The sequence below is a fragment of the Callospermophilus lateralis genome, chromosome 9, assembly GCF_048772815.1.
Source record: "Callospermophilus lateralis isolate mCalLat2 chromosome 9, mCalLat2.hap1, whole genome shotgun sequence".
Classification (NCBI taxonomy): Eukaryota; Metazoa; Chordata; class Mammalia; order Rodentia; family Sciuridae; genus Callospermophilus; species Callospermophilus lateralis.
In genome coordinates this window covers 75994457-76022056 of record NC_135313.1, presented here as the reverse complement: position 1 = coordinate 76022056, position 27600 = coordinate 75994457, and the positions used below count along the sequence as shown (strand labels likewise).

At 38.4% G+C, this 27600-nt stretch overlaps 1 protein-coding gene across 3 annotated transcripts in view; it reads left to right on the top strand.

Annotated features, from left to right (window-relative positions):
• Positions 1 to 27600, top strand: part of Fmnl2 (formin like 2) — a 282989-nt gene that overhangs the window by 222929 nt on the left and 32460 nt on the right. For all 3 annotated transcript variants that reach the window (XM_076865569.1, XM_076865571.1, XM_076865570.1), the window contains exons 9-10: positions 1523 to 1616; positions 23934 to 24008. In XM_076865569.1, the coding sequence (XP_076721684.1) occupies positions 1523 to 1616; positions 23934 to 24008 (169 nt within the window). The remainder of the gene's footprint in view (positions 1 to 1522; positions 1617 to 23933; positions 24009 to 27600) is intronic.

Genomic DNA, 27600 nt, shown 5'->3' with positions numbered 1-27600 from the left:
AAGACTGACTGTAAAGTACTTGGCTGTGTGGATTTTTTTCCTTTCAGCCAAGTTACATCTTTACATGGGGCAGAGTTGAGCACCTGGTGACAATTTAGCCATTGGAAGGCTCCTTAAGCTTTTATTCCTTTCTAGGTCTGGTATTAAGCATCTTTGCTGCTAAATTGGTGAAGAGAATTAAGCTGTAAGTTTGTCCAGACATGGGGACCAGGAAAGTCTTAAAATACTAATAGCTAATTGAAACCACGTTTCTTATCCACATTTTGCTTCCTGACTTTACATATGTACCTTTAGTTAACAAATAGAAAAACAAACGAACAAATATGCAGATTTCTTTAATGTTTGTTTTCTTTAAAGACCAGATACATAGATTAATTGTCATGCAGATTACCTCTAGAAGTCTCTCATCAACAGTTTCTCTTTTGGTTATCTTGAGCTTTTCCAACCTGGTGAGGTATTCTGTTTCAAATGTATAGTTCCCTTCCCTGAGATACAATATATAAACTGAGTATCTAGAAATTGTTAATTCACCTTAAAAATATGATTGTAAATTAGGTCTTTCTAGGAATGTAATGCAGTGTGTAAAGATTACTTAAATATTGAGTAGTATTTCTTAAAACTTCCCCTGAATAAATCTACAACTTAGTGATTTCTTACTTTCTTTATTAAAATCCTAACTAGTCATGTCTCTGCCTTCCACTATAGAAAAGTTATTATTCATTTTTCTTAAGACAGTTGGTACTGTGGAATATCAGAACAGTCTTTGTTAAGAGGTTGGCAATAGTTTTTATTCCAGAACAAAGATGAAATATTTAAGTGATCTTACGGTGAAGAAACAATGCCATTTCTTTTTCGACACTGTATTTACAAACTTAGAATGATCTCTGGATTCTCCTTTCAAAAATATTTCAGATGGAGTTTTATTTTCTTGAGTCAGAGAAAATATTTTTGCACTAGTACAAGCTTAATCCAACTCCTCCCAGATCTCCTGCATATGAAGAAGTGATAGAAACTTGTGTGGTCACATGGGATTTTAATGGATCTATCTGCATGTGAGCAGATTTGAAGTGTAAAACATAAATTTGAGTTGATTTTGAGCTTTCTCATATTATGCCTCTGACTCTAAAACCAGGAAGAATATTCAGTTGGTACTTTTGTGTGTGTGTATTCTCATGTTCCCTATTGTTTTTAGCTCATCAGTAGAATTTTTTCAGCTCTGTTGCTCTGAGTCACCTGATAATTTGACTGAAAGAATTAGTGAAATTTCACTAATAAGTGAATTCATAAATTTTGGTTGTAGGAAGCTTGCCTTCCACATTTGCTGTTTTAGACAAAGCAAATATCGAAAAGTCGGTAAAGTTTTCAAAAAGTGATTTAATGTAACTATGGAACAGAATAAAGGTTTAAAAAGCACAAGGGAAAATGATGATTATTCTCATATTCATCTTGGAGGCAGGAGTAGCTGACTCACCATGTCATTTTCACCGATCTGTGTTTTTCTTTTTTCTTCTTGTTTTGACAGAACAAAAGCCCTTGTCTTAGAACTGTTGGCAGCCGTTTGTCTTGTCAGAGGAGGGCACGAAATCATTTTATCAGCTTTTGATAACTTCAAGGAGGTAGGATGCACTACAGTTTAATAAGCCTGCTCACTCAAAGAGCTCATATTGGGATATCCTCAAGCAGAATGACTTTACTTCTTCATTCGTTCTAGGATCCAAAGAGTGTAATCGCCGATTTTCTAATATATCACCGAGAGGAAAGGCGTGAAGCTAGCCTATATATCTTAATTTGGGTGTTTTGTTTCTACCATAATTTAATGATATTTGCAGTACAATATTTTCATTTGAGGAATATGAAATGGCCAGTTTGAAAACAGATTTTGACTTGCATATGGTTTTCCTTAGGGTTGAAAATATGTAGATAATATCCTATAAATTTTATGAACTTTTTCATCAGAGTTGCTTCTCCCAAATAGTATTTTATTATAATTGCTTTGTTGGATGCTATGAAAAACCTGTCAAATAAATATAGACACTTAGTTCAGGAGTTTGTGATTTTACTAATTAAGTGGTCCTGTCACAAAACTATAAAGTAGTGGACATGCATGGTTGAATGTGAAGACTGAGTTCAAAAGAAGAAACCATTACACATTGATAATATGACACCAAGAATTCTGCCCCAAAGTATCAAGATATCTCAGGTGCGATAATACCAGTCTCCCTTAGGGGTAGTGGACAGTTACATGACCTAGAAGAATATGTAGGCGTATTCCTCAGTATATGCCTACATTCAATGCAACTTTGAGGAAAAAGATGTCAAGAATAGCCCTGGAGAATATTGACGGCACTTGGAGCCCCAGGTTACAGGAAGACCCTCAGATTCGTGACTTACCCTGGCAGTCCCATTTAATTCCAGATGTTGCTGGATTAAGACTTAAGATGTGTTATAGTCCAGATCTCACAGCGACTTCCACACTTTCTGTTGTCTTTGCTGCAAGCTTCTGGAGGAGGAGAGCATGAATAGTGTTTGTTGAGCACCGACTCTATTCCAGGGTTGCACCAGCTCCACACAGGAAAGTATCTGGTTCTATATTAGCATCTTTGGAACAACTGTTAATATTTCCTTTATATAAAAGAATAAACTCAAATTCAAATCGAGGGTTTCCTATGGTCACAAAAAGCCAGGCTTAGGGTTTAGCGTTCCTGATCCTAGAGACTTCCATGAAACCATGCTGAAGTGTGGGCCCAGTTGTGTGTGAACTTCTCAGAGAAATAAGGGAAATACTGAGTTAGCACCAGAGAGCCAACCTCCCTACCTTCACCTCCCTAATTGGACTTACCACCCCAGCTGCCATATGTACTGGAGAGTGGTTCTATGATGCTCCACATGGGGTGGGGAGCTTCCAACATGTGGGCTGGACAAACACTCCTCTTGTCTCTTATTTATGTCACCTTTCTTCTTCCAGTTGGTGCTTAGATTTTGACATTATCCACTTTGTTACTGCTGACTATGGAGAGAATCAAAGAGTTTGTTAATATTTGTTTTCTTTCAATTTATTTGGCCCTAGTGATAGTGAAAAAATAATCAGGTTCTAAGACAGTGATGAAGTATAAGAGTGAATCTTTAAATTCATATTCTGCTTTCAAAACAAGTGATTTTTATAAACAAGAAAAGCCTTTCTCCGAGTGTTTTAATAATGCATCATATGTAAATATATAAATTTTACATTTATAAATAAGGAGGTATGTTTGTATGTTTGGGTGGATGGTTTTTCAAGGAAAAATAAATAGCATATACTGCTAGTATAACTTATAAAAATTTATGATTAGATCATATTTGGAAATATCACATTCTACACTGAAAGCATTTACAATGCAGATATCAGTGACCCTTGTTATAACTAGTGTTTTGACTGTCATCTGATTATACTGCTGGTCAAATTATATCCTAAAGATTTAATTGTATAGAATCAGAATTAAAGCTAGTAACTCATGAGATTAAAGTTGGTTTTTGCTTTCTTTTTGCTGAAATAGAATCTCTTTGTTATGCATAGCAGGCATACAAACTTTTGCACAATTGAGTTTTAACTGTCTGGTGTCAGAATTGCCCACGGTTTAGCCATTTAGGACATCATATGTACTTAGTTGAAGAAAACCGTAGTCCTGCTAAATCAATAACTGTCTAGTTGTCATCCAAATTAGCTTTAAGTTTGAGCTTTTAGAGTTTTAATCAAAACCTGCTTCATTTCTGTAATTACTTAAGAGGGAAGGTGCTATTTACCTTCTTTTTGTCCTTGGCATAAGCATTTGCCATGTGGAAGAAAGGTCAAGGCCAGAGCTATGTGCTCTGGTCCTGCATTTATCTCTAGCTGTAGCCTTTTGTAGACAGCCCAAGCCCAAGGATTATCCTGATTGCCATGTGAACAGGGACAAGGCAGGAACATGCCCCTGGGAAACTTTGTTCTTAGGTTGATGCTCCTTTGACCTATTCCTATTTATCCTATCTTGGAGTGGAAAAAGCGTTACTTTGCTATGATCTTGTTTTTAAAAAATGTAATGGCATTCACAGCTCAGTCTTTTACCTCCCTATCTTTTTTTCCTTCCCTCTTTATGTGAGTTGATTTTTTTAAAAATATATAAATCACAGTGAAGGGTGTGTTCTTTAATGCTTTCAGCCAAAATGTCACTGGAATCTTTGGGCTTCAAGGAGCCTCGCAGCCTATCCTTGTATATATTCTTGAATACAAGGATATGCTACTGTGCAGATAGGGTTTTGGTCAGTGAGTAAGACTGACAGATAGGGTTTTTGTCAGTGAGAAGCCACCTGTGGCAGAGAGTACCAGATCAGGTAGAGGATACTGGGCATAGGACCAAAGGACCATTGGCCTTCATGAAGATTGTTTTTAAAGCTTTTAACTCTTTCTAGGAGAAGGAAGAAGAGGTTATCCCTGTTTCTGCAGGGAGTAGAGCAGGGAATTTCAGCATCTGCTTTTTGTAGTTAGACCCTCTGGGTTTTGACTACTGTTAGAACTCAATCGAGCAGACCGCCTTCATGTAGGACGAGATATAGAGAGAAGTTTAGAGACCACTCATTTTAAGTACTTAGCAGGAATTTTATTCCCTCCCCCTCCAGAGCCAACAAATTCATCAGGTATCTTTTGGCTCTTAATACATTTTTATATATGATTACATTGTTTTCTCATGTTTTGGTTAATATTGAAGATCCCAGCAAGTTTGTTTTCTATTTTGTTTTCCCCCAAAGAATCTTATTATGAGTTGTGCAATATGTGAAGTACATGTTTCAGGAAAAGTGGTGGCCCCCTTATTTAATGGTATCTGATGATGGAAAGAATGTTAGCCCAAGGCCTTGCTTATTGTAAGCTGGGGAGCAAGCACATATGCTGCTTCCATATATGTGATGATAAATGAGTTTCAGTTGCATAAATTCAGTCAGTAAACGTATAGTTTGTGTGGGTTGTGGCATGCATCAAAACATCAGTATATTGAGTTGATGAAGTCTAGATCATTAACAGTCAACCGTTGTGTTCCTTGAATTCTTTTCTTGTAAGAAAATTTAAATAAGGGGAATTAACACATCTGGTTTTGGTGTCGAAACATCTTCTTAAGAAAATTTATGGTCCTGAAAGGAGGACCAGGGTGAGAACAAGAAACCATCTGTTTTTCTGTATTGGATAATTTAGTCATGTGGAAGGACATACAACCATCTTCCCTAAGTTGTTTCTTTCTCTTCTTTCTTTTTTGCATGGTGTGTGTGTGTGTGTGTGTGTGTGTGTGTCTAAAATGCAGAAGAGTGAGTGAAAGAGAGGGAGAGAGAGGGAATGGAGTCTACTCACTCTGCTTCACTCAGGTATCTAGTTTTAAGTCTGATGCCTCCCGTATTCAGCGAGGGGTTGCTTTTGGAAATACGTGTGGTTATTTTGGTATTTGAATTGGTTCAGGGTCCTGTTTGCCAGGAGCAGAAACATACTCTAACAGATAGGAAAAGGTAGATTAGAAGGATGTTGAGAAATGCACCGATTGACTAGGAGCCTAGAGAATGGGATGGGAGAGTGGATGGGCGTTCCTAAACTGTGGCGGGACTCTGGCTATGCCCTTGAAGCTGAGCCCCCATAAACACCGTTGACGGTTCTGATCGTGCCTTTTCTTCTCTCTCCAGCAACAGGGACCACAGGTAGCAATCCATTGGGTCATTAAACTGCACCTTTTGGTGAAAGAAGTCAACCAGCACCCACTTCAGATTTATAAACACTATATTCAATCCAGTTTCTCATAGGAATGTTGAAGTCTTCGACCTAGATCATCTTCTCCTCAAATTGTTCATATCTTGTTTCTTGATTGTTTTTTTCCCTTATATTCTTTGATATATTTGAGAAATTGCCTTACTTTAAAAAGTATCCCCAAAAGTCTGGGCAAAAATGTTTATATTTGAAATCAAAGAGGACAAGTACTGAGGCCCCATAGACTGCGGTGGAATAGCCTTCTGTGACATGAATGACAAAACCCTCTGAGGATTTGGAGCCACTAGCCCTCCCAGGCTGCTGGGAGGTACACCTGGAATTCATCAGGATTTCAGACTAATGATAACTGTGTTCTCATCTGCTTCCAGAATGCAGCATCTGGCTTGAGCAAAATAGCTTGAGATTGTATTTTAAAGGCCCCACTGCCTCCCACTTCTGACCTTCTCGAATAGATACTTGGAGTCTTGTGAAACGAGTCTCTCAAGGCCACCACCTCTCTTGTACACAACCCTCTTGGCAGTAGCTGCTCTTTTTTTTTCACTTGGTGCTAGAAGGCTTCCTAAGAAACCTAATGTGGTTTAGCTCCTGGGTATCTGAAAGCACTCATGCTACACATTATTTAGTTGACTTAAGAAGGTCTGTCAAGTTTTATTTACAGTGCTCCAAACTGGACAGGAAGAAGAGCAGTCATTCTGGTATTCTTCCAGCACCCTTTTGAATTTAATCCCATCTAATCTAACCTCTTGGACATATGAGGACATAGGACTATGAATCCCAAAGTCATTGAAAAAAATCTAAAAGTGGTAAAATCTTAGATGTGGAAGGAAGAGTACTTACTGTTTGGTTCCATTAAATCTAAAGTCTCTGGGAGCTGTAGTCCTAGAGCATATATGTATTTTTTTTAGGCCAGAATCAAATTGATTTAACTCACTAAGACACTTCTGGCTGGTCCGTCTTCCTAAGGACAGGAAGCAAAGGCGCAATTTTATGCGATAGTAATACTGCTAAGTATTTTTGTCTGTTTATTAACTGTTGCAGTTATTGCCTTGGATAATGAAGTACCCCAAATTTAGTCTTAATAGACTGTTGGATTCTGCAGGTCTGGAAGTCAGGTATGGCAGGGGTTGTCACTGCTCCTTTGTGTGGAGGATCTCTGAGGGAAGATATCATTGACTGGGGACAGGGATTTGTCGGGAGACTTCTTCACTCAGGTATCTAGTTTTGAGTCTGATGCCTCCCAGGCTGGGCTTGACTGGGGGTACCAACCAGAGTGCCTCCTTGAAGAACTACACATGGCGTGGGCTTCTCACAGCATCGCATCTGGCTTCTAGGAGAGGGTGCCCCAGGGAGGAGCATCTGGAGAGCAAGTGCTCAAAGGGCCAGAAATCACAGCATGTCCTCTGAGGTAGTCGTGTAAGTCATGCATTGTCACTTCTGCTGTATTCTGTTGCTTACCAGTGAAGCCCTGAGGCCAACTGACGTACAAGGGGAAGGCAATGGCTACATTTCTTTTTTCTTTTTTTTAATATTTATTTTTCAGTTCTCGGCGGACACAACATCTCTGTTTGTATGTGGTGCTGAGGATCGAACCCGGGCCACACGCATGCCAGGCGAGCACGCTACCGCTTGAGCCACATCCGCAGCCCCGAACATTTCTTGATCGTTGGAGTATTGGGGTCACAGTGTAGAACATCACATGAGAGGGACAGATGTTGCTATCTTTGGAAAATACAGTTCACCTCCGTAACTGTACAAGAATCATGAATATATTTTCTATTTTTTTTTTTTTTAACCTCTATTTTCTATCTTCTTCTTTCAACCTGATACTTGGATTCTCTTTGTGACTCAGAGTTTTATGAACATTCTGTTTGGAGGTAGAAAGTATGGTTAAACTTCTTTCAAGCAAATGTGCTTGAAGTGGGCAAATGACATTGTGAAGGCCTTGCTAAAGGAGAAAGGAGCCATTGATAGTACTTCCAAGTTCATTTCCTGGTAACGAACTAGCTACTTGTCATCAGTGTCTTTATCATCTAGTAAGGAAATGAACACTGGTATCTTGTGGATTACTAAGGGGTGAGTCATGCTAATTTACTGAAAGCCTTTTGAGTATTCTCTGAACCAGAAACATTGATAAACAATGGAAATAAAAAATAAACATAGGGGCTAGGGCATAGCTCAGTGGCAGAGCACTTGCCTAGTATGTTTGAGGCACTGGGTTTGATCCTTAGCACCATATAAAAAAATAAATAAAATAAAGGCATTCTGTCCATCTACAACTACAAAAAAAAAAAAAAAATTAAAAAACAAACCCATAGGCCTACTCTTAAAAGGAAGCCTCTCAGGCTAATTGAGGGATCAATCATTGTGGTAAATGCAAGGTGCTTTGCAAAGAGGAGGAAGAGCTAGCCAAGGCAAAGTAAAGGGAAGACGGCAGGTAGGGTAAGAACAAGGCAGGTAAGGTATCCTGGAAAGTGTGCCTGAGCTGAGTTTAGGTTGAACAAGAATTAACCAGGTATTAATTTCTTATTGTTGCTGTAACAAATGACCACAAACTTAAATTAAGGAACCCAAATTTATTATCTTATAAATTCCAAAGATCAGAAGTATAAAAAGAGACAACAGGGTGGTAGCTTTCCATGAGGGAGTCCATCTCCTTGCTCTTTTTAGCTTCACCTACATTCCTTGGTTTATGGCCCCTTCATTCAATTTAAAAATAGGCAACATAGTATCTTGTGTTTGCTTTTGTTGCCACATCCGCTTAGTTTCTCTGACTCTGATCATAGCATGTAAAGAGAGTGAGGATGTCATTGGATACTAAGAAGATGGTGTTTTAAAACTTCAGGGACTTTAGTTTGTCCTGAATTTACATTCTTAAAAGGGGTAGGATATGAGAAAGGTTTGGATTGAATGTCAGGGACAGATTATGAAAGGCCACATTGCTTATCCCAAAGTCTTTGTTACTACAAGCTCCAGGAAGCAGGGAGCAGCAGAAGGACTGTATCCCGCAGTGATTGGCTGTTTAGACTCTATTTAGTATAGAAATTGTTCTTCTCTTTTGCTTCAAGCCAGTTGGAGTGGCTTAGCATGAGGTCATTTTGACACTGCCGGCTGAACTTGAGGTCTGAGATTCATTTCAGAAATTTTGCCATTCATATTTCTCATTCCTTCAGCTTCTTCCTCCATTGACAGTCATTTGCTTCCTCAATTGCTCACTCCATTCACTTTTTTTTCCTCTTTCATAATTGAGATTTTGTTGGTTGTATTGAGAATCTGTACACAGACATTACATTTTTTTACACAGTTCTTAATGTAGGTATTGAAAATCTAAGAAACCTATACTGTGATTCTTTTTCACCATTCCAGTGGCTTTCCAGCTTCCAATGTGAAGGCAAATTTTCCTTCACAGAATATCAAGTTCCAATATTTTCATATGCGGATCAACTTTTACCAAATTCACAATTTTCTACCATATATACCACCATATACACAAAGTTTGATCTTTAACAGGATTTAATAAAATTATTAGGAAAACTGACTACTGGACTACCATGACCAAAGATGAGACAGAACCATACAATTCTGACAGGGCAGGGACTGAGGAGTCGTTTTTCATTGACTTCTGACATCTTTAGGATATTCCTTTTCCTGTCAGCCTGGAGGAAAACATTATGGTATTCGGACGTTAATGGTACTCAGCGGCATACCAGGGTGTCTTGTGACCTGGTGAGCAGTTGCAGAAATGCTTTGCTTCTTAGCTTGACTTAGACCCATTCCTTCTCTCTAGAGGTCTAAGGACAATTTTATACAGCAGGGGGCCTCATTCTCCATTTTGAATGTAACAGCCACTTTAAAAAAAGGGGGTGGGGAGGTGCTTCCTTGTTATTTTTATTTATATAAAAATACAACTTCTAATACCTATGCCCTTTGCCAACTGTAAAGCAGATGGCATAGGTTTGGTTTTGTTTTCCCTCCCTCCCTTCCTTCCTTCCTTCCATTTGGAAGATAACAAGGAGTACCCTGAGTAAAAACAATGCGATTCTGAGGGCTTCATTTTATGACCCCTCAGAATCTGGAACAGAGGTAAGCACTGGTCCCTAGACAAGGAGTGTTTACTTGGAGTGTTACAGTTAGGTGTTGGTGTAAGGGGCATAAGGACAGTTGGAAGCACTGTGCTGTGAGTTGATTAGAAATTGGAGTCAGAACTACTATTCCTTGCCAATGTCATCACCTCCTCTGGAAGATATTAGAATGGAAGGTTCAGTCCCTGGTCAGAATTTGGTTGCTATTCTAGCATTACTTTCTGCAGAGTAATGTGAAGGGTCTTTTTTAGGATCACTGTGGTTTCTTCTTCCTGTTTGAAAGAGCTGCCTTCCTATTCACTGACTGTCTCACTCCACCTTGACTTGTAAGGAGACATTAAAAAAAAAAAATGTGTCTTGGGATTTAAGTATTCCGTATTTGTTCTAGCTGCCTTTTAAAGTAGCTTTATATTAAGTGAAAATAGAAATACTTGTTTTTAAGTGTCAAAGATTTCTGGATTATAGGTTATTTTAGCAATCATTAAATCCAGTGCTAAGCTCTAAACATATGGCTAGATTAATCATCTTATTAAATATGAATCTAGGTTCATTCTGTTCTTTAAAATAGTTCTGAAATGCTAGATGTATTAACTAGGAAGAAGAATAAGATAACTCACATATATGTTTTATATGGCAAGTAAGCACAGTAAGCCCCACAAAGAAACAAAGGAAAGATTTGGAATGGCAGTGATACTACGATGCTATGATTTTTGTGTGTTTATTTCTGTTGCTTGAGAGATTTGAGAAGTAAGGATTCCTTACATGGCTGGAATGCCCCTTTTATGCATGGTTAGATGTTCTCCCTACTAATCTTTTACAAGGATAGTTATTTTCTTTTCTCAAGAGCTCAATTATCTTTTGTGTAACATTTCTCCAAAACTAAGGGTATTATTGGTCATCATCACCTTCCCTCCCCAGAACTCCTGAACAAAATCAAAGTTTGTTGAAACTTTTAAGAAGCTCTTGACCCAATACATACATGTTTCTTAGCATGGCAAAATAAAAGGCATCATTTTTATACCACAAAAATTTCTATTGCTTTGAGAAAGACAGAACAGACTTTAATAAGTAATTTGTTAAAGACCAAATGTATACTAAGGTCACAATAAAAGAACATTAATTCCAAACTCTAAGAATCTACTTTTATTTATGTTTATTGCCAAATATAATTTAAACTTGTAAAACATGTACCTTTATATATATATATATGTAGAATCCACAGTTAATACATATGGGTTTTTTTGTTTGGTTATTTTCTTTTTAAACTAGCAAACAATCATCTTCAGAGAGAAATCATGAGCAGATTCATGAATCTGTTACATTTTCTCCTGTGTTATAGACATTCATCAGTAAATTTAAGTCACTTATATATAAAAGGGAATATATACGTAGAAATAGTATGACTACTATTTTTATTTAGTAAATATTTAAATTTATTATTTGCTTATTGCCAACAGGCTAGTGCATATTATTTTGTTAATACTCAGATATACTCTGAAGTAGGAATAAGAGAGAGGCTCAGACTAAGTGGGCCTACCAACATGCTCTAGTAAATAGAAGTTCTGGGATTTTTACCTAGATCCATTTAACTTTACATAACATATCATCACATTTCAAGCCCTTTCCACACATGTTCATATGTTTTCCCCAACTTTTCACTAAAACCCAAACCTAATGGGAATGGGATATAGATTGGGTTATTTGTTGGAGCACTTGAAACTAGCAGTAAAATTCAGGGCAGACTGGGCTGTTAGAAGGGGCCTCAAATTGAGAGGTGTGGGTCTGGGTAGGGTCAAAAGAGGGAAGAGACCTGATCTGGTAGAGAGAATTCTGGGCACAAAAGGATTGGCTTGAAGTTTGCCTCAGAAGGCAACATAAGTGCCCAGCATGGTGGTTCTCTCCTATAAACCCAGCAGCTTGGGAGGCTGAGGCAGGAGGATCATGAATTCAAAGCCAGCCTTAGCAACTTAGGGAGGCCCTAAGCAACTTAGCGAGATCCTGTCTCTAAATAAAATACAAAAAAGAAGTGGGGATGTGGCTCAGTGGTTAAATGCCCCCAAGTTCAATCCCTGGCACCAAAAGGAAAAAAAAAAAAAAAGACAACATAAGTCAGAATACATTTGCTAGCTGACACCCACCCCGCTCTGCCCTGCCAGATACAAATACCTGGAGTCCTGTGTTACAGAATAGAGCATGACTTGATTAAGGTCCTCAGGAAAGTCATGGAAAGATTTGAAATCTGTGATTAAAAAATCTCAAATTGAGGCCTGTTGCAGTGGCACATGCCGATAATCCCCACAGCTTGGAATGCTGAGGCAGGAGGTTCACAAGTTCAAAGCCAGCCTCAGCAATTTAGCAAGGCCTTGAGCAACTCAGACCTTGTCTCAAGATAAAAAAATAAAAAGTGTTGGGGATGCTGCTTAGTGGTTAAGCACCCCTAGGTTCAATCTCAGAAAAGAAAAACAAATTCTCAATTTGAGAGCCTGGCATGGTGACGTGACACATACGTGTTGGGAGACTGAGGCAGGAGGATGGGAAGTCCCCAGTCAGCCTAAACAGCTTAGCAAGGCCCTGAGCAACTTTGTGAGTCTCTGTCTCAAGATAAAAAATAAATAAAAAGGGCTGGGGATGTTGCTTAGTGGTTAAGCCCCCAAGTTCAATTGCGTAACAACAACAACAACAAAATCTCAACTTGAAGATAGGTAAAAGTAGAAGGGGGAAAGAAATGTACACTCACTACTTTATAGTTTATGAAATGTTTTATATATATATATATATATATATATGTTTTATGATATTCTGATTGAGTTTGAAAATCTGATAAAGATTTTTATGTAATTCAGATAAATCTTTGTAAGGATTGTGGTTCCGCATAAAATTCCTTTGAGGGGAGAGATGCTGGAGTTCAAAGATAGGTGGTTCAGTTGTCAAATTGGGCAAATTTGGACCAAGCTCATGCCCATGACAAAGGGTATGAAGACAGGAATTTGAAGAAGAGTCCACAGGAAATAGGATAATCCACTGAATAGGGGGATGGACATATATATAAGGAGAATCTATTCAAATATTATATATTAGGTTAAGAAGAAAGTAGCCCAACCATGATAGATAAATAATCTGGGAAGTACTTTTTTTTTTTTTTAAGAAAATAAAATTTTTTTTTTATTAAATTTGATTGCTTATAACTGGTAAAATGCCCAAGGTCAAATTCTTAGTTGTGCACTGAAGATAAGTGAGAGAACAGGCTTAATCGGAGGTGATTGAGGGGTGAGTGCATAATCCAGATAGAAGAGGTTTGTAACCGAAGAAGTGAACTCTTCCCCAGGGACTCTATTCTAGAAAGAGAACAGTAAGGAGACAAAGCTAGAATGGGGTGCAGAGATGCTTGGAAGAGACCTGTATGCACAAAGGGATGGTCAAGAAGTCGAGGGATACCGGGTCTGGCATCTTGTGGTGCACATTCTGGCTTTAGGTGAGAAGTTCGTCAAATGGTTCTCATCCCTTCCAATTCCAGAATTTTATAAGTCTATTTAATATTGTCTCTATAAATGCCTGTGTGCATAACACGTGTGTATGTATTCATATAATTCCATCTAAGAGAAATTAAGTGCTTCTTTGACTGCAGATGACAATGAAAATGGCTGGTGTCTTCATTTACAAACAAGAACAAAAACTCACATGACCAAGGCCAGATGGCAATAGTAACAAGAGTTTAGATTGCTGTTATTTTAGAAAGTTTATTAATAAGCTTTCTGTTACTATAGCAAAATAACTGAGTCAGTTAACTCACAAAGAGAAAAGATTTACTTTTGCTCATGGTTCTGGAAATTCTAGTCCAAGATCAGATGACCCCTTTACTTTGGGACTCTGGTGAGGACAGCACATCATAGTAGAAATGCACAGTGGAGCAAACTGTTTACATCACGGGCCAGGAAGAAAAGACAAAGAAAGGAATGGGGCAGAGTCCCACAGTCCCCTTCAAGGGCAAGCTCCAATGAACTAAGGACTTCCCTCCCACTAGGACCCACTTCCTAACGTTCCATAGTACCACCTCGCATAGTGCCACCCTGGGGACCAAGCCTTTAACACATGGGCCTTTGGGGGCACATTCAACATCTGAAGTATAGCAGCCTGTATCATTGACATTAGTCCCAATTTCCCTTTTGATCCCCTTCAAGGTGGTTTTATCAGTCTCTGGAAAAATGTATATATATAAAAAAAAACCCTATAGCATGTCTAACAACTTCATTGCTTCCCTAGCCAGAAAATTATGCTGGTCATGCTGTTGGTATTTGCCATTAGTGAGGGTCTGCCTTTGGAAACATTCCTGGTTTGTGTAGTTTTTCAAAGACTCAGTTTTTGAGTCATTATTTAAGCTTTTCTTTCTCAGTTCCCTGTCACATCGTGAACTCTTTTCTGCACACTGTAGTTCAGTGTTCATCCTTTATTCCTTTACCACAGTAGTGCTTGTGGCTCCTGCCCAACTCTTTCATTTTGTATATCACTGTGCCAAGGAAATATGGTCATACTTAGTTTTCATTCATAATTGAAACACACTCAGTAGAAGAAAATGGCCCAGTGGTTCCTGATTATGGTCCAACAATCACTGTCAGGCCCCTTCATCATGCAGTCGCGCTCTGACAGAATTTCCCCCTTAGCTCTGCGTCACTGGAGGGTGGAAATGGCCCATCTTGGTAACATGAGCTATAGGCTTTGCTTTGTTTTTGGCAGTTTGGTTTTGACTGTGGGATATGAGGGCTCCTTTTCCACCAATAAACATACCAGCAACACATGTGGTATCCCAGATTTACTGGTACACCACCAAGAAAAACACTGAATTTTCCATTTTGAAGTAGTTTCCAGGAATAGGTGTAAAACTAGTAAGCAGTGTTTTCTATGTGGTAGGTGTCAAGGACATGTTTAGTGTGTGGGTAAAAGATAATACTCCTTTTGTTCCTCACATATTTGTTCTTGATTGATATCAGAGCATGTCAGGTATCCCAGGACAAGTCTGTTTACTTGTGGATTCATTAAGTCCCATTCCCTGAACTTTGGAGAATGCTTGTACTAAATTTCTCTCCCAGGTCAGGGAGAACTGTTTCTGTGCTTCTCTCATTCTTGCCTGGATTCTAACATTCTCTTGTCTTTGGGAGAGGATGTCTAGTCCTGCAATGAGTCCACATTGTGACCATGTGACAAGTGTGGGCAACTCCCAAATATAACCAGAGAACTTTTAGGATTGCTGTTGTCCAACCTGGTGAAGTTTAGGGATTGTACTTGGTTTTGTTAAACAAAAGAACTGAAGGGAAGTCTCCCCACCGACCCCCCGGACTTTGTAAAGTGGTGGAGGCTCCTTTTTGTATAGGGAAGTCCCCCTCTCTGTGTGATGTGCCTTGATCTTTATGAAGAGATGACAGGTTTAGGAGTTCTTTATATGGTATGGTTGATTCTTGAATTATTTTGCTATTAGATATCCATTTATTTGCGTTTGTTTTAGGAATTCATCATCTTTGTAGAAATAAAGAGGCTATGTTCCAATCTAGTAGTAGTGAAGCTTTTGGGCTCTGAGATTTGCCCCCCACTCCTCACTTTTTTGTTTTGCTTTGTAGTATGGGTGTTATGACTTTTATTTTTTTTCCCATGGGTAACTTTTTGCCTGGGGCAGTTTAAATATTGAACCCAGGGCCTTCTAGTTGATTAAGTGCAAATTCCTCCCGATTGAGACCCAGAATAGGTTTTAGGGTGAGTGTGGAGAAGATACAAGAGAAAGGAGATGTGAAGTGAGAGAGAGAAGCAAGTGGTAGACAAACTTAAGGCATTTGCCTGTACTTTTCCTGAGGTCTTTGATCTGTCAAATAATGAGTCATTGTCTTCATGGGTTTTGAATTCATGCACCATTTTTGATTTAACCCATGAAGTCCCAAGTTTTCAATTCTGTGAATATTTCAATAAAATTTACAGGAATACACTAAAATGGGTTGGAAATCACAATCTAGAACTTATATATTAATATCATTATAATTATATTGCAGTATAGTTACATTCTTAGGCATGTAATTATTTGTTGTGTAGATGATGGGACAAATGGGTTAACTTGATTTGTTGGAATGCAGCCCGGTGGAGAGCATGATCTGACAGCTGCCTCCCAAATGAGTCCCAAGGTCCGTGGTGAAAGTGCTGTAGGCTTTAAACAGCTGCAACCAATGCCATTGCTGTGGTTTAGAGGCCATGCGATAACCACTAAAGATGTGTCATTGTGCCTCCCTGCTTGACCTAATTGGATATGCTTACAGGATGAAGCGATAAACATAAATGAATGAAAGTAAAGGATTTAACAAAAAAATAAATCAAAAGAAGTAAAATATGGCTCACAAATGTAACAACAATAACAACAACAACAACAACAAAAGGCAGTGTTAGGCTGCCTTACACTTTTGAAGGTTCTGGCTGGTGAGTCACCCTGGAGATGGCAGAAGGTCTGCATCTTCAGGTAGCTATTTAAATATTAGTTTTTCTTGAAGAACTGGAAGTATTTTGGTCTTCTGGTAGAAATAGAAGTGTATTAAGGTTCTCCAGAGAAAGAGGAGCAATAGGACATCAATAGGTATAGCAATGGATTTAAAAGGAGACTTATGGAAATTAGTACACCTAATTATGGAAACTGAGTAGTCCTATAATACACTGTCTGCCGTCTGCAGGCCCAGGAAAGATAGGGTTATAATTCACCCAAGTCTGAAGACCTGAGAAACAGGGGGACCAGTGCTGTAAATATTGGAGTCTGAAGGACCAAGAGGAAGCAGAGAAAGATGCATGTCCCAGCTTAAGGAGAAAGACAATCCACTTTTCCTCCAGATTCTCATGGTACCCCAATGGATTGAATTAGCCCACAGCATTGGTGAGGACAGATTTCTTTACTCAGTCTACTCATTCAAATGCTCGTCTTTTATGAAACATCTTCACAGGCATGGCCAGAGACATTATCTTACCAATTGTCTGGGCATTCCTTAGCTCAGACAAGCCAACACAAAATTAATGGTCCCAGGTAGCCTTGAAAGAATCTCTGTGTATCCTTTCTAATGACCAGGGGATGTGAATCTTGCTAGAGAGATTCAAGTTGGACGTTAGGACTATTTCCAAAAAGAAATCATTTATAAAACACTGTGTTGTGGATCCTTATGCTCTAGAATTTAATGAAGGTCATCTTTGGTTAGGGAAGTGGTAAAAGATACATTTCTTATTTAAACTGTGGTATGTTAACGCATGGTCCTTTGGGGATTTACTGTCCATTTGCTTCTGTGTCAGGATTCTTTATTCAGTACAGCAAGATACTTGCATAGAAAGTAAGATAATCATCTGGATGCTTTGTGTGCCTGCTGCCAAACATCTGGATGTTTGGAACCATCTGGAAAAATGACTGAAGTTTTCACAGGGGTTTTTAGCATTATTCAGATGAAACCTTCGGCTCATAATCAGAAGCGCCCCTGGCTAAGTTGGATATAAATGTTATATTAATTTTTAAAGAGAGAGGGTTGATTAGATTGCAGAATATATTCAGTTGCTTAGTTTTCATCCCCCCCCCCCCACACACACACACTGGAATGAAATAAAGTTGTTTAGTTTTAGAGCATTTTAGTTAGATCAACATTTCCGCCTTTTAATCCCAAAGAGACTTGAAAGCCAGCAGCAGGTCCAGTGGTCTGCTTCTGTCATGGCAGCCATTAGGTGTCTGTGTATGATGTAAAAGACCCCAATAACCATAGAATGTCCCAGAAAAGTAGTTTTGTCAGGCCATTATGGCATCAGTAATCCTCAGACTGCAGGTGCTTGCAACTGAAGGTAAAAGATGCTTTTCACCTAGGACTAATGATGCAATAATTGTTTACTTCATGAGACCCTGAGGAGAAAATGGAACTTTTGTTCTCAGGCAGGCCCCGAGAAGGGTAGTCTAATCAGTCATAACAGTGTGCCTCTAAAAGTGTGCCTTTCTGCAGGGAGCCCCTTGGCTCACAGGGGCCTATTGTGAAGAGAGAAAAAGAAAGTATTGAGGCAGGCGCCAGGCAACAGCGTAAGAAGGAAACACTTAAGCAAGGGGCCTTTAATTTTTATATAACTAACCCCGAAGCATTTATTGCCCCCTCCTTAAAGTCGGGCCTTACTCTTCCTGCAGACTTGGCTTGCCCTGGGAGCTGTTGCTGGGGAAGCCAGAGACACAGCCACTGACCTTGAAGGACACAGGGGTGGCTGAAGGAGTCTTTAATTTCAACATCTGGTTGGCAAGATAATACTCTTTATTACAAAGCTTTTGTATAGCCATCTTCTCTCTGCTCTGAGCCTTTAGGGAAATCATCCACTAACCTCTGCCCACCCCAGAGACACTTTTAACCACAGTCTCCTTTGCATCCAGGGCCCTGAGTCTATCCAAATGCATTGGGATACTGTTCTGAAATGCATTTCACAGATGTTGGGGAACATACTTGAGTTGTTTTTTTGGCAGGAGTTGTACTTTTCCTTCAGTTCTTGTTTAAGTGAAAATGTATCTTTCTTTTTGAGGGAGAGGCCCATTTCATCTGGGCAGTGCAGGATTTATCAGCTTTGCAAGCAGGCTTGAACCAGCCAAGCTGAGATAGCAGTGGTTCGGTCCTTATAGCCTGGTACTGATGGTCTGCACAACCCAGTGCATCCCAGTGCATCCCTCTGAATTTGTGTTGTGTGGAATTTCCATGGTGGTCAGTTGGGGAATATCATGTTATATTGGTATGCTAGATTAGAATGTTAGAGCTTCAAAATATTGAATGAGATTAAAAAAAAAAAATCCTCTGACCCAAGAAATCTTACCAGGCAACTCAGTAGAATTAGTCAAATGTGGCTAGGTGGGAGGGGATGTCTCAAGAATCTTTCTTATTGGGGATTTCCCCTCCTGGCTATGCCTTTGACTTTTGGAGTCCATTGAAGCTCTGTAATCTTTACAGTTTCTTCACCCTTAATTCCTCTGTGACACTTATGGCTTCTTAAAGCATAGGTGGGAAATCGGCAATATAATCTTAGATTCTCAAGATAATGAATGTGGGTGGAGCCTGGTGTGGTGCTATACTCATATAATCCAGCTACTTGGGAGGCTGAAGCAGGAGGGTTTTAAATTTGAGGCCAGTGGGCAACTTAGAATTACCATGTCTCAGCCTATATGAAAATGAAGTCCAGAGATGTTCACAGAGTGGTCCAAGTTAACAGCAGAAGAGTCGCAGAACTTTGACTTGAAATCTGTGTTTTATGATCCCATATAATATGCCACATAGTCCCATTCTGCTGTCCTCACCCCTCACACCAATAGCGTTAGAGCTTAAAGGGGCAGTTGTTCTGGGGATGGGCAGGACCGGAGCCTACACATTTCCATTCTACACAGTGTTAGTCCAGGTTGGTCAATTTATTCACATGAAACTGGTACATAAGTGATTTGCAATGAAGCTGCCTCTTAGTTTACAGTTGAACACATGCTTTTCCAGTGCATGGACTTTTATTTGCCTGCTGGTTTTCTGAAGTTCTGGTAGACCTACCTGTTACTATTGGAATGTGTTACTATTGGAAAATGTGTTACTAAATGTGTTACTATTGGAACACTAAGTTCTGAAAGAGGTGTGCAATCCAAAAAGGGGCTCCTTTCTAGTCTGCTTGGCTCTGCTGGGTGTCACTGTAGCTCTTAAACTAGCTCTCCACCCCACCTACTCCAGTGGCTCTTGTTATGGGCATAGGAAATTGATGGTAGAACTGATAGGGTCATGAGAGATACAGAGAATTTAAAAGTCAAGAATGACAAATTTCAGCTGTAGAAGTCTGATGATTTTATTTCAGTTTTCTCCTCCTATATTGTTGAGCTTTTGTTCGCAGATGGAAGCTACATGTAGTAATACATAAAGTGCAGCAAAGTATGTGCAAATGTGCTCCTGGCTTCATTTTGATTTCATTTTGATGAAGCCCTTGATAATATTCTCATGAAGGCCCATGTGTAGATTCTGAAAACGAGTGTCTTCATTCCTACCAATTTTCTAAAACAAGGCCAGTTCAAAGGAGAGAATGGGTATGTTTGTTCAACCATGATGGTTCCATTTTAACCAAGCATGTGGGGTGGTCCAGATGTGAGCAGTATGAATGAAGACAACTTTCCTTTGATGTGGGACACAACTTTTACCAACTTCCCCAAACATATCTTCCCATTTCCTGTGGGGTTGTAGTCTACACTTGTTTAATGATTGTTAGAGCCATAGAAACAAATGTGAATCTGGTTTGCATGCCTCCTTTACTTAGAAATGAAGGGGGCCTCTGAAACCCAGATTGTTCCTAGAGAGCAGTGTCAGAAAATAGGACTGACCAGTATCTGGGAATGGAAATGAAGCAGTGTTAGTTATCCTTTGCATAGAGAGGCTTGGTGGATCTGATAGGAGGGGTTGTTCTGGTGTGTACATTGAGAGAGGAGAGCAGTCACTCAGATTCTTCCAAGGATTCTTATCTTGGCCATCTGTCCTTTTGTGTATTTGAATTATTTTTCACTAAGTTTATAGTAACTATAAAGAGAAATATAAATCTCTTCCTTTTGAAGATGAAAACTATCTCTTTTTCATGACACACATGTTCTCAGCATGAATTTGTTGACAGAATGAGGGATTTGTAAAGAAATACATGGAGTGGGAACTCTTCTTAATGTCTATTTCAGTCCTGCCTACCAAGCCAATATCATTTTGGAGATATTTACCCATCATGAAATTAATCTAATGTTGCTTGTTCTTGATTTGACATCATCTCTTTTTATTAACTGGCTATGTGTAGTTTGTTTTGTTACTGCCCACATGCACTTTCCCCTGTTATTTAAAATTTATTTACTCTAATACCTTGGATGCAATCCTTGATTATTTATGAGTTATCCTGTTAGTAATTATACCTGTTCAGGGTCAGTGTACTAATTCCTGTCCTGCCTACCCATGTGGGTCCTTCCTATTACAACTGTCCTTCTTTACAGCTTTAACCTCCAACACAGATGGAGGTGAGGGGCTATGAGGGCAGAAATGGGACCAGGTGGCTGCATAGTGCTGCACTCCTGTGATACCTAGATGTAGCAGTGTGTGTTTCTTTTGTGTTGATCAGTTGGAAATTGAATAAACTGGAAAGGTAATTATTTAGCTATTTTTCAACTGGTCTTATAGTTGGTAGTCAAAATGGCTGAGTCAGTCTAATATTGTATAAGTCACTAGTTCCTAAATGTTTGTCCAGAAACCATGATTTCTTTTTAAAAGCCTGAGTTCCTAATCCCATCTGTGCAGATTCTCATTCAATACCTCTCAGCTTGGACCCCTGGAGTCTGCTGTATTTAGAAATTTGTGGAAAATTCTGGTGCATATATGTCAAGTATTATGTGTGTGATGCAAGGGTTGCGATTTTTAAGTTTACTTTTTTTTTTTTCCTGGTTTCTTAGATAATTCTGGAAGGGTATAACTATCCTCTTTAATGGACTATGTTGATCTGAGCATTCTGGGCTATGTGGGAGTGGGATCATTAAGTGGGCATTGGGGACTGATTCTCGTCTTGGTTTTGCCACTCTGTTGACCATCCATCAGGTTAGGGATATTTAATCTGTCAGAGACTCAGTTTTATTCATAAGACAAAGGCATCAGATTATTCAAGACACTTTTCAGCTTCCTAACATTCTTTGATTTGAAGGGCTTTGCTCTACTAGCAATTGTGTCTGTTGTCATTGTTCGCTGGGTGGCTCTTACCTTTTCTAAAGGAGTGAATGCCTGCCTATTTGCTCAACAGAACATTAATCATGGTCTACTTCTTAGAAGAGCTGGTGTCTGTCCCCAGATCCAAGAGGGCCTTTCTTCCTTTTCTTTTTCTTGTCATTATCATCTTGAAGCCAGTCATTCTCCTCATGTTCTTATGTTGGGGTGTGTGCTAAAACAAAGTTACGGTTGTGATTCTGACCCTTTCTCTGCCAACCCTTGGCAATTTTCAACCACTGGCCCCTCTTTGCAGGTGAGGATGCTTGTCCTTTTGGATATAGATGTAACTGATGTCAGAATAGAGAGCAGGGCCTAGAGTGCTTCACTGTATTCAACAAATGTTTTGTTTCCAGGAATTTGCCACATATTTGCTTGAGGGTTTGGCTGAGTGCAGGGGCAGAACATGATATCCCCTTAGGTTTCTGGTCCTTGGTCTTCATGGAGCATCAAAACAAGTAATAGTGTTTTTAAATCATGCATGTCCATGTCACCCCACCCCCACTCAGGACTATTGAATCAGACTCTTCACAGAGTGGAACTGGACAAGCAGATTTTTTCAAAGGCTATCAATTCTCCCTTCCAAACCAACTCTTCTTCCTCCTGTCTGGGCTCATGTAATGTTCCTCTGCCTCTTGAAACTATTTTTAATTAAGGCAGATATAAATAAATGGAGAGTCATCAACAGAATTTCGTAAAACTGTGGTCTTAATCTATTGGAAGAATTTGGTCTTTAAGACTAGAAGACCCTCACAGGTTAGAGGCTGTTTCCTTCTCATTCCCAGGGTTGGGTTTAGGCCTAGGAACTATCACTACAGACGTACTAAAAAAAAAAAAAAAAAAAAAATTAAGTACATCTATAGTGGACAGAATGCCTTTATTTTATTTTATTTTTTTTTTATTTTTATGTGATACTGAGGATCAAACCCAGTGCCTCACACATGCTAGGCAAGTGCTCCACCACTGAGCTATAGCCCCAGCCCTACAGATGTACTTTTGAAACTTGTCTATAGTGGTTCAATGATTCTCTCTTTACTCTAAAACATGATAGAGATTAGTAGTAAATAAGTCACCTTTTTTGTGAAGTATTAACACAATTACTTGTTTATCTTCTATTCAGGGCACTTCACAAATAATTGAGTACTTACAATGTGCTAAGCATTGATCTGAATGTTGAAGATATAGTAGTAAATAAAACAGACAAAAATCCTGCCTTCATGGAACTTTCTCTTCATCAGTACATATGTATATTCACATGGAATTTAACATGACTGAATTAAATAACTGCATTGTAGCATTATGAAATACTATTTTAGAATAATTCCTCAGGACTAGCCTTGCTGGCTATATCTAAGATCATAAATGGAATCAAAATTTAGAGCTTAGCTTGTGAAATCTACATTTAATTTACAAAATGCTAACTTGGGGACTGTGTTCTACTAATTCAGCATGTGGTACATAGTTCAGGTAAATATTTTTTTGGAGGTAGAATGTATAAAGCAGTAGGTGTGTAGAACTTTGCTACTTAAAAGGTAGCCAAGGACAGTGACAGAATTGCAATTCATCTTTTTATTTTGGGACTAGTATTTAATAAAGTCTTTCTTTGACATTGTGTTTTAGCTTGATGTATTTAAATATTTATTTCCGTGTATGTGAAAATACCTTGGAGCCCTGGGGTTCCCACTATTTTATCTGTTTATTTCACCTGTTCAATGAAAGCATTAATTTGAGCTAAATGCTTATGTTTCAGGCCTTGGGGCTGAATTACTACTTCACGAATTTCCACAAATTTCTATATTCACCTTATGTGGGTTAATATAGCTTTCCAAATTGTCTGCTTTACTTTTGTGTTGTGATTTATGCACTAAAATTATTTGATACATGAAAATTTTGAGTTGCTTTCAAGGAATTTAAAAATTATTTGAATCTTTTAGTATGTCTGCCTTAAAAGTAATTTGGTAAAAGGAAAGCTATTGTCATTCATACACACATACACACACCCTTTTTTTTTTTTTGCCATGAGTTATGATCTTGGATTCTCAATGCATTTTAAAATATTGTTGGGTGTGCAAACACAACAATGAGTTAAGAGCACATTTGATATTAATTTTAAAATATCAAGAGAATATGTAAAAGAAATCAAGGATCAGCTTTTAGTCCTATTTCCGGTGGCTATTTGTGAATTAAGTAACTTCAGAGAGAAACAGTGTGAGAGAGGAAGAGGAAAAACAAAGATATTCTGGAAGTAATTATTAATGCTGAAATTTCCATATCTAATTTTGGAATGCTTGTGTTTGGAATGTGACATGGCAACAAAAATGTATGTTTCAGGTTTGTGGAGAAAAACAGCGCTTCGAGAAGTTGATGGAACATTTCAGGAATGAAGACAATAACATAGATTTTATGGTGAGTTATTTAATACTATGTTCAACAAAGCAAACTCAGTTTCATCACTTTTTCCCTAAGTATATTCATACATATACATACACATGTGTTATACAGGACAGACAGAAAATTGAGTTTAATATGCTATATATAGATCCTTTCTAGAATGTTTCTCTTCATCTGTATTTTCCCTTTGTGGTATTTGTTTACAGTTTTATTAATTTCAAACACATTCAGTAAACACCAAGAGTGCTGATTATGTATGGCAAATAAAGGGGGAAGCCACACAACTGGGGAAAAGGAAATTGAGACCTGGTTCAAATGCTTAAAATTGCCAACTTGAACTACCAATGGTACTACATAATATTTATAGGGTATAAGGAATCTTGATGTTTTTGACTCTTGCAGACTCCAGTCAGTTGCCCTTCTCCAGACTGTATTCTCAAAAACTATGCACTTTGCTTTGTAGAATTGACTCTTCAGCAGTGATTTCCCCCTCCTTCAATCTCTTTCCTCCTTTAGTAACTCTGTGATGGCATAATCATACTGTACATCTTCTTAGCAGGCTAAATCACATGCAGTACATCTGGTTTCATAGCAGTGCTATTGTTCTCAGGTGAGCATAGCAAAATACATTTAAACACTTCTGAATCCATATGCTCAAATCTTATTTCTGGACTGAGATGGGATTTACCATAGAGAATTTCCTGACACATTATACACCGCTGTAGCCTTTGACCCAGTCCACTTGCTCTAGCGACCTTCTGGACCCTGGAGATCCTTAACTGAGTTTAACCTAACCTGGAGCAATTATCCCAAACAGTTCTTACATTGCAAAGCCTATACTTAGGATGTCATGTAAAATTTTATTTTGAATTGCTTTAGTGACTATAAAGTGTAAAACAGAGCTTTTCAAATTTCTAACCCTTTTATGTGAATTTTCTTTTTTCTGGGACCTCAAATTTTATATGCATCCCTAGCCTTCATCTCCTTCCAAAATCAGTGAGAAAGATGAAATCTTTTATAGAGAAACTGTTCTTTTCCATAAAGCATGTTATTTGCTTTTGGAAAATGAAAAAACATGTAGGTGAAACAATGCATACTTTTGTATTCTTGTTAGGATTTTCTGGAGAAGTTCAGGCGAATGCTGGCACTGGTAATGAATATGTAAAGAGGTCTGGCCTTGGTTTACATTACCAGCTTCTTTTCTGTTCCTTGTAAGGAGGAACTTTCTTGTTTGATTAGAGCTGAGGTTGCAAACTGGAGGCCCCAGACTGAAACCATGCTACAGGCTTGGTGAACGTAATGTTAGATTTTGATTTTTTATTTTTATTAAAAATGTCTGATAACATTAGGCCCCTGTTTCTTTAAAGATATTATCTCCAATTTGTCACAATCTTCACTGTCCATTATTGTATTATATATGACCCATCTTACTTATTTATGATAACTGCTAACCTTGTCATTTGAGTTTGCTGAAATTATAAGCCCATTAAAACGTCTATACCTAGCTACATCAATGTTTATAGTAGCTCAATTCTAAAAACTTAGAGAGTTTATATATCTTCCAAAGATGTCCAGTATATAACATTCCAGCCTAGGTGACCTTCAACAGATGAATGGATAGAGAAAATGTGGCATATATACCCAATGGAATACTTTTTTCTTGTTCATAAAGAAGAATGAAATTATGATATTTGCTCATAAATGGATGGAACTAGAGACTATTATGCTAAGTGAAATAAACCAGTACCCCAAAACCACAGGCCAAATGCTCTCTCTGTTATGCAGATGGTAGCACACAATAAAGAGACTGGGAGAATAGAAGTTCATTGGATTAGACAAAATAAAAGGAAGGGACAGGATGGGAATAGGAAAGACAATAGAATCAGACATAACTTCCTACGTTCATATATGAATATACAAGCAGTGTAACTTCACATCATGTACAACCACAACAATGGGAAGTTATACTCCATGTATGTATAATATGTCAAAATACACTCTTTTGTCAACTATAACAACAACAACAATAAAACACGTATACCGTTGTATTACAGATTGGAGCCAGTTCCTGTCAGTTCACTTACTCATATGCACACATGCAAGGTACCTTCTTGACAGGCTGCAAGAATTCACCTCTCCTGGGCATTGCTGGGCACTGGTGCATACCTGTAATCCCAGTGACTTGGGAGTCTGAAGCAGGAGGATCACAAGTTCAAGGCCAGCCTCAGCAATTTAGCAGGACCCTGTAGCAAAAAAAAAAAAAAAAAAAAAAAAAAAAGTAATAATAGTAAAAAGAACTGGGGATGTTGCTCAGTGGTTAGTATCCCTGGGTTCCAATCCTTACTATGAAAACAAACAAAGAAAATTCCCCAAACAAACCCCAAGTACTATTATTGCTGGATTCATATGTCATATAAAAATAGTTGTCTTTTAGGTTTATTATAAAGTCAGCAGATCATTTAGATCTATTTTTCAGAAGAGAAATGGGAAGATGCTAGAATTCAACCACATTTTCCCTCCAGAAAATGAAGTTTTTGATAAATTGGGAATGCAGTTACATTGCCCAATCTCCCAAACAACATATTCCTCATAGCATGTAACTTTTTTTTTATATGTAGTTTAAGACCCTTTTCTGTGTTTTTTGTGGAGAAAAGAAAACAAAAAACTGTGAAAATGATTTCTTAAGTTCATTTAACCATAGACCTTGAAATACTTTTTGGTAAATTGTAGTAGAGTCCCCTTGTAACTTAGAGAGTTTATACATCTTCCAAAGATATCCAGTATATAACATTCCAAGAGGATTTGAACTTAGTAAAGACAATTTTTAAAAAGCTAAGGGGAGGGGCTGGGGCTGGGGCTTAGTGATAGCACACTTGCCTGGCATGTGTGAGGCACTAAGTTTGATACTCAGCACTGCATATAAATAAATAAACAAACAAACAAATAAATAAATGTCTATCAACAAGTATAACAAAATAGCTGGGGGGAATTGGTCTTGGGGAGAGGTTGGTGATCATGAACCTGAGTCCCTCAGTCACTTTACCTTCTTGCTGGAGCTTCTGCTGGGTCATTGCCTTTGAGGGAAAGCCTGAGCAAGATATTTCCACCATAAAAGACTGTCACTATCAAGAGCAAAGTAGATCTGTTGAATTCTGTTTTATTATTTATTAGATTGGAAACTAGTTTTCTCTGGTACAGATCTTAGGGCCACTGCTGCAATTGTGAGGAGAAAGCACCAAATCAAAGCTTTCATGGAATAGACACAGGGTGATTGCATGGAAAGATGGGCCAAAGCTCTGTTCCTGTTCTCTTGGTAGACTGAAGCACAGAGAAAATGTTTAGAAAAAATTACCTTGTAGTGAGGGTTATAGGTGATTTAAATGTTGTTGTTTGCAATAGTTTTCATATTTTTGTGCTCTTTATATACCTGTACTAATTTACTTGAATTGCGGTGTGTACCTATATGACTTTTTAAGAACAGGTTTACCGAAATATGATTATCATAACTTCCACATTACCATTGAAAGTGTATAGTAGGTTTTTTAACCATCACCACAATTTAGAATATTCTGTCACCCCCCCCCCCCCGCAAAGAATCTCTGTGCCT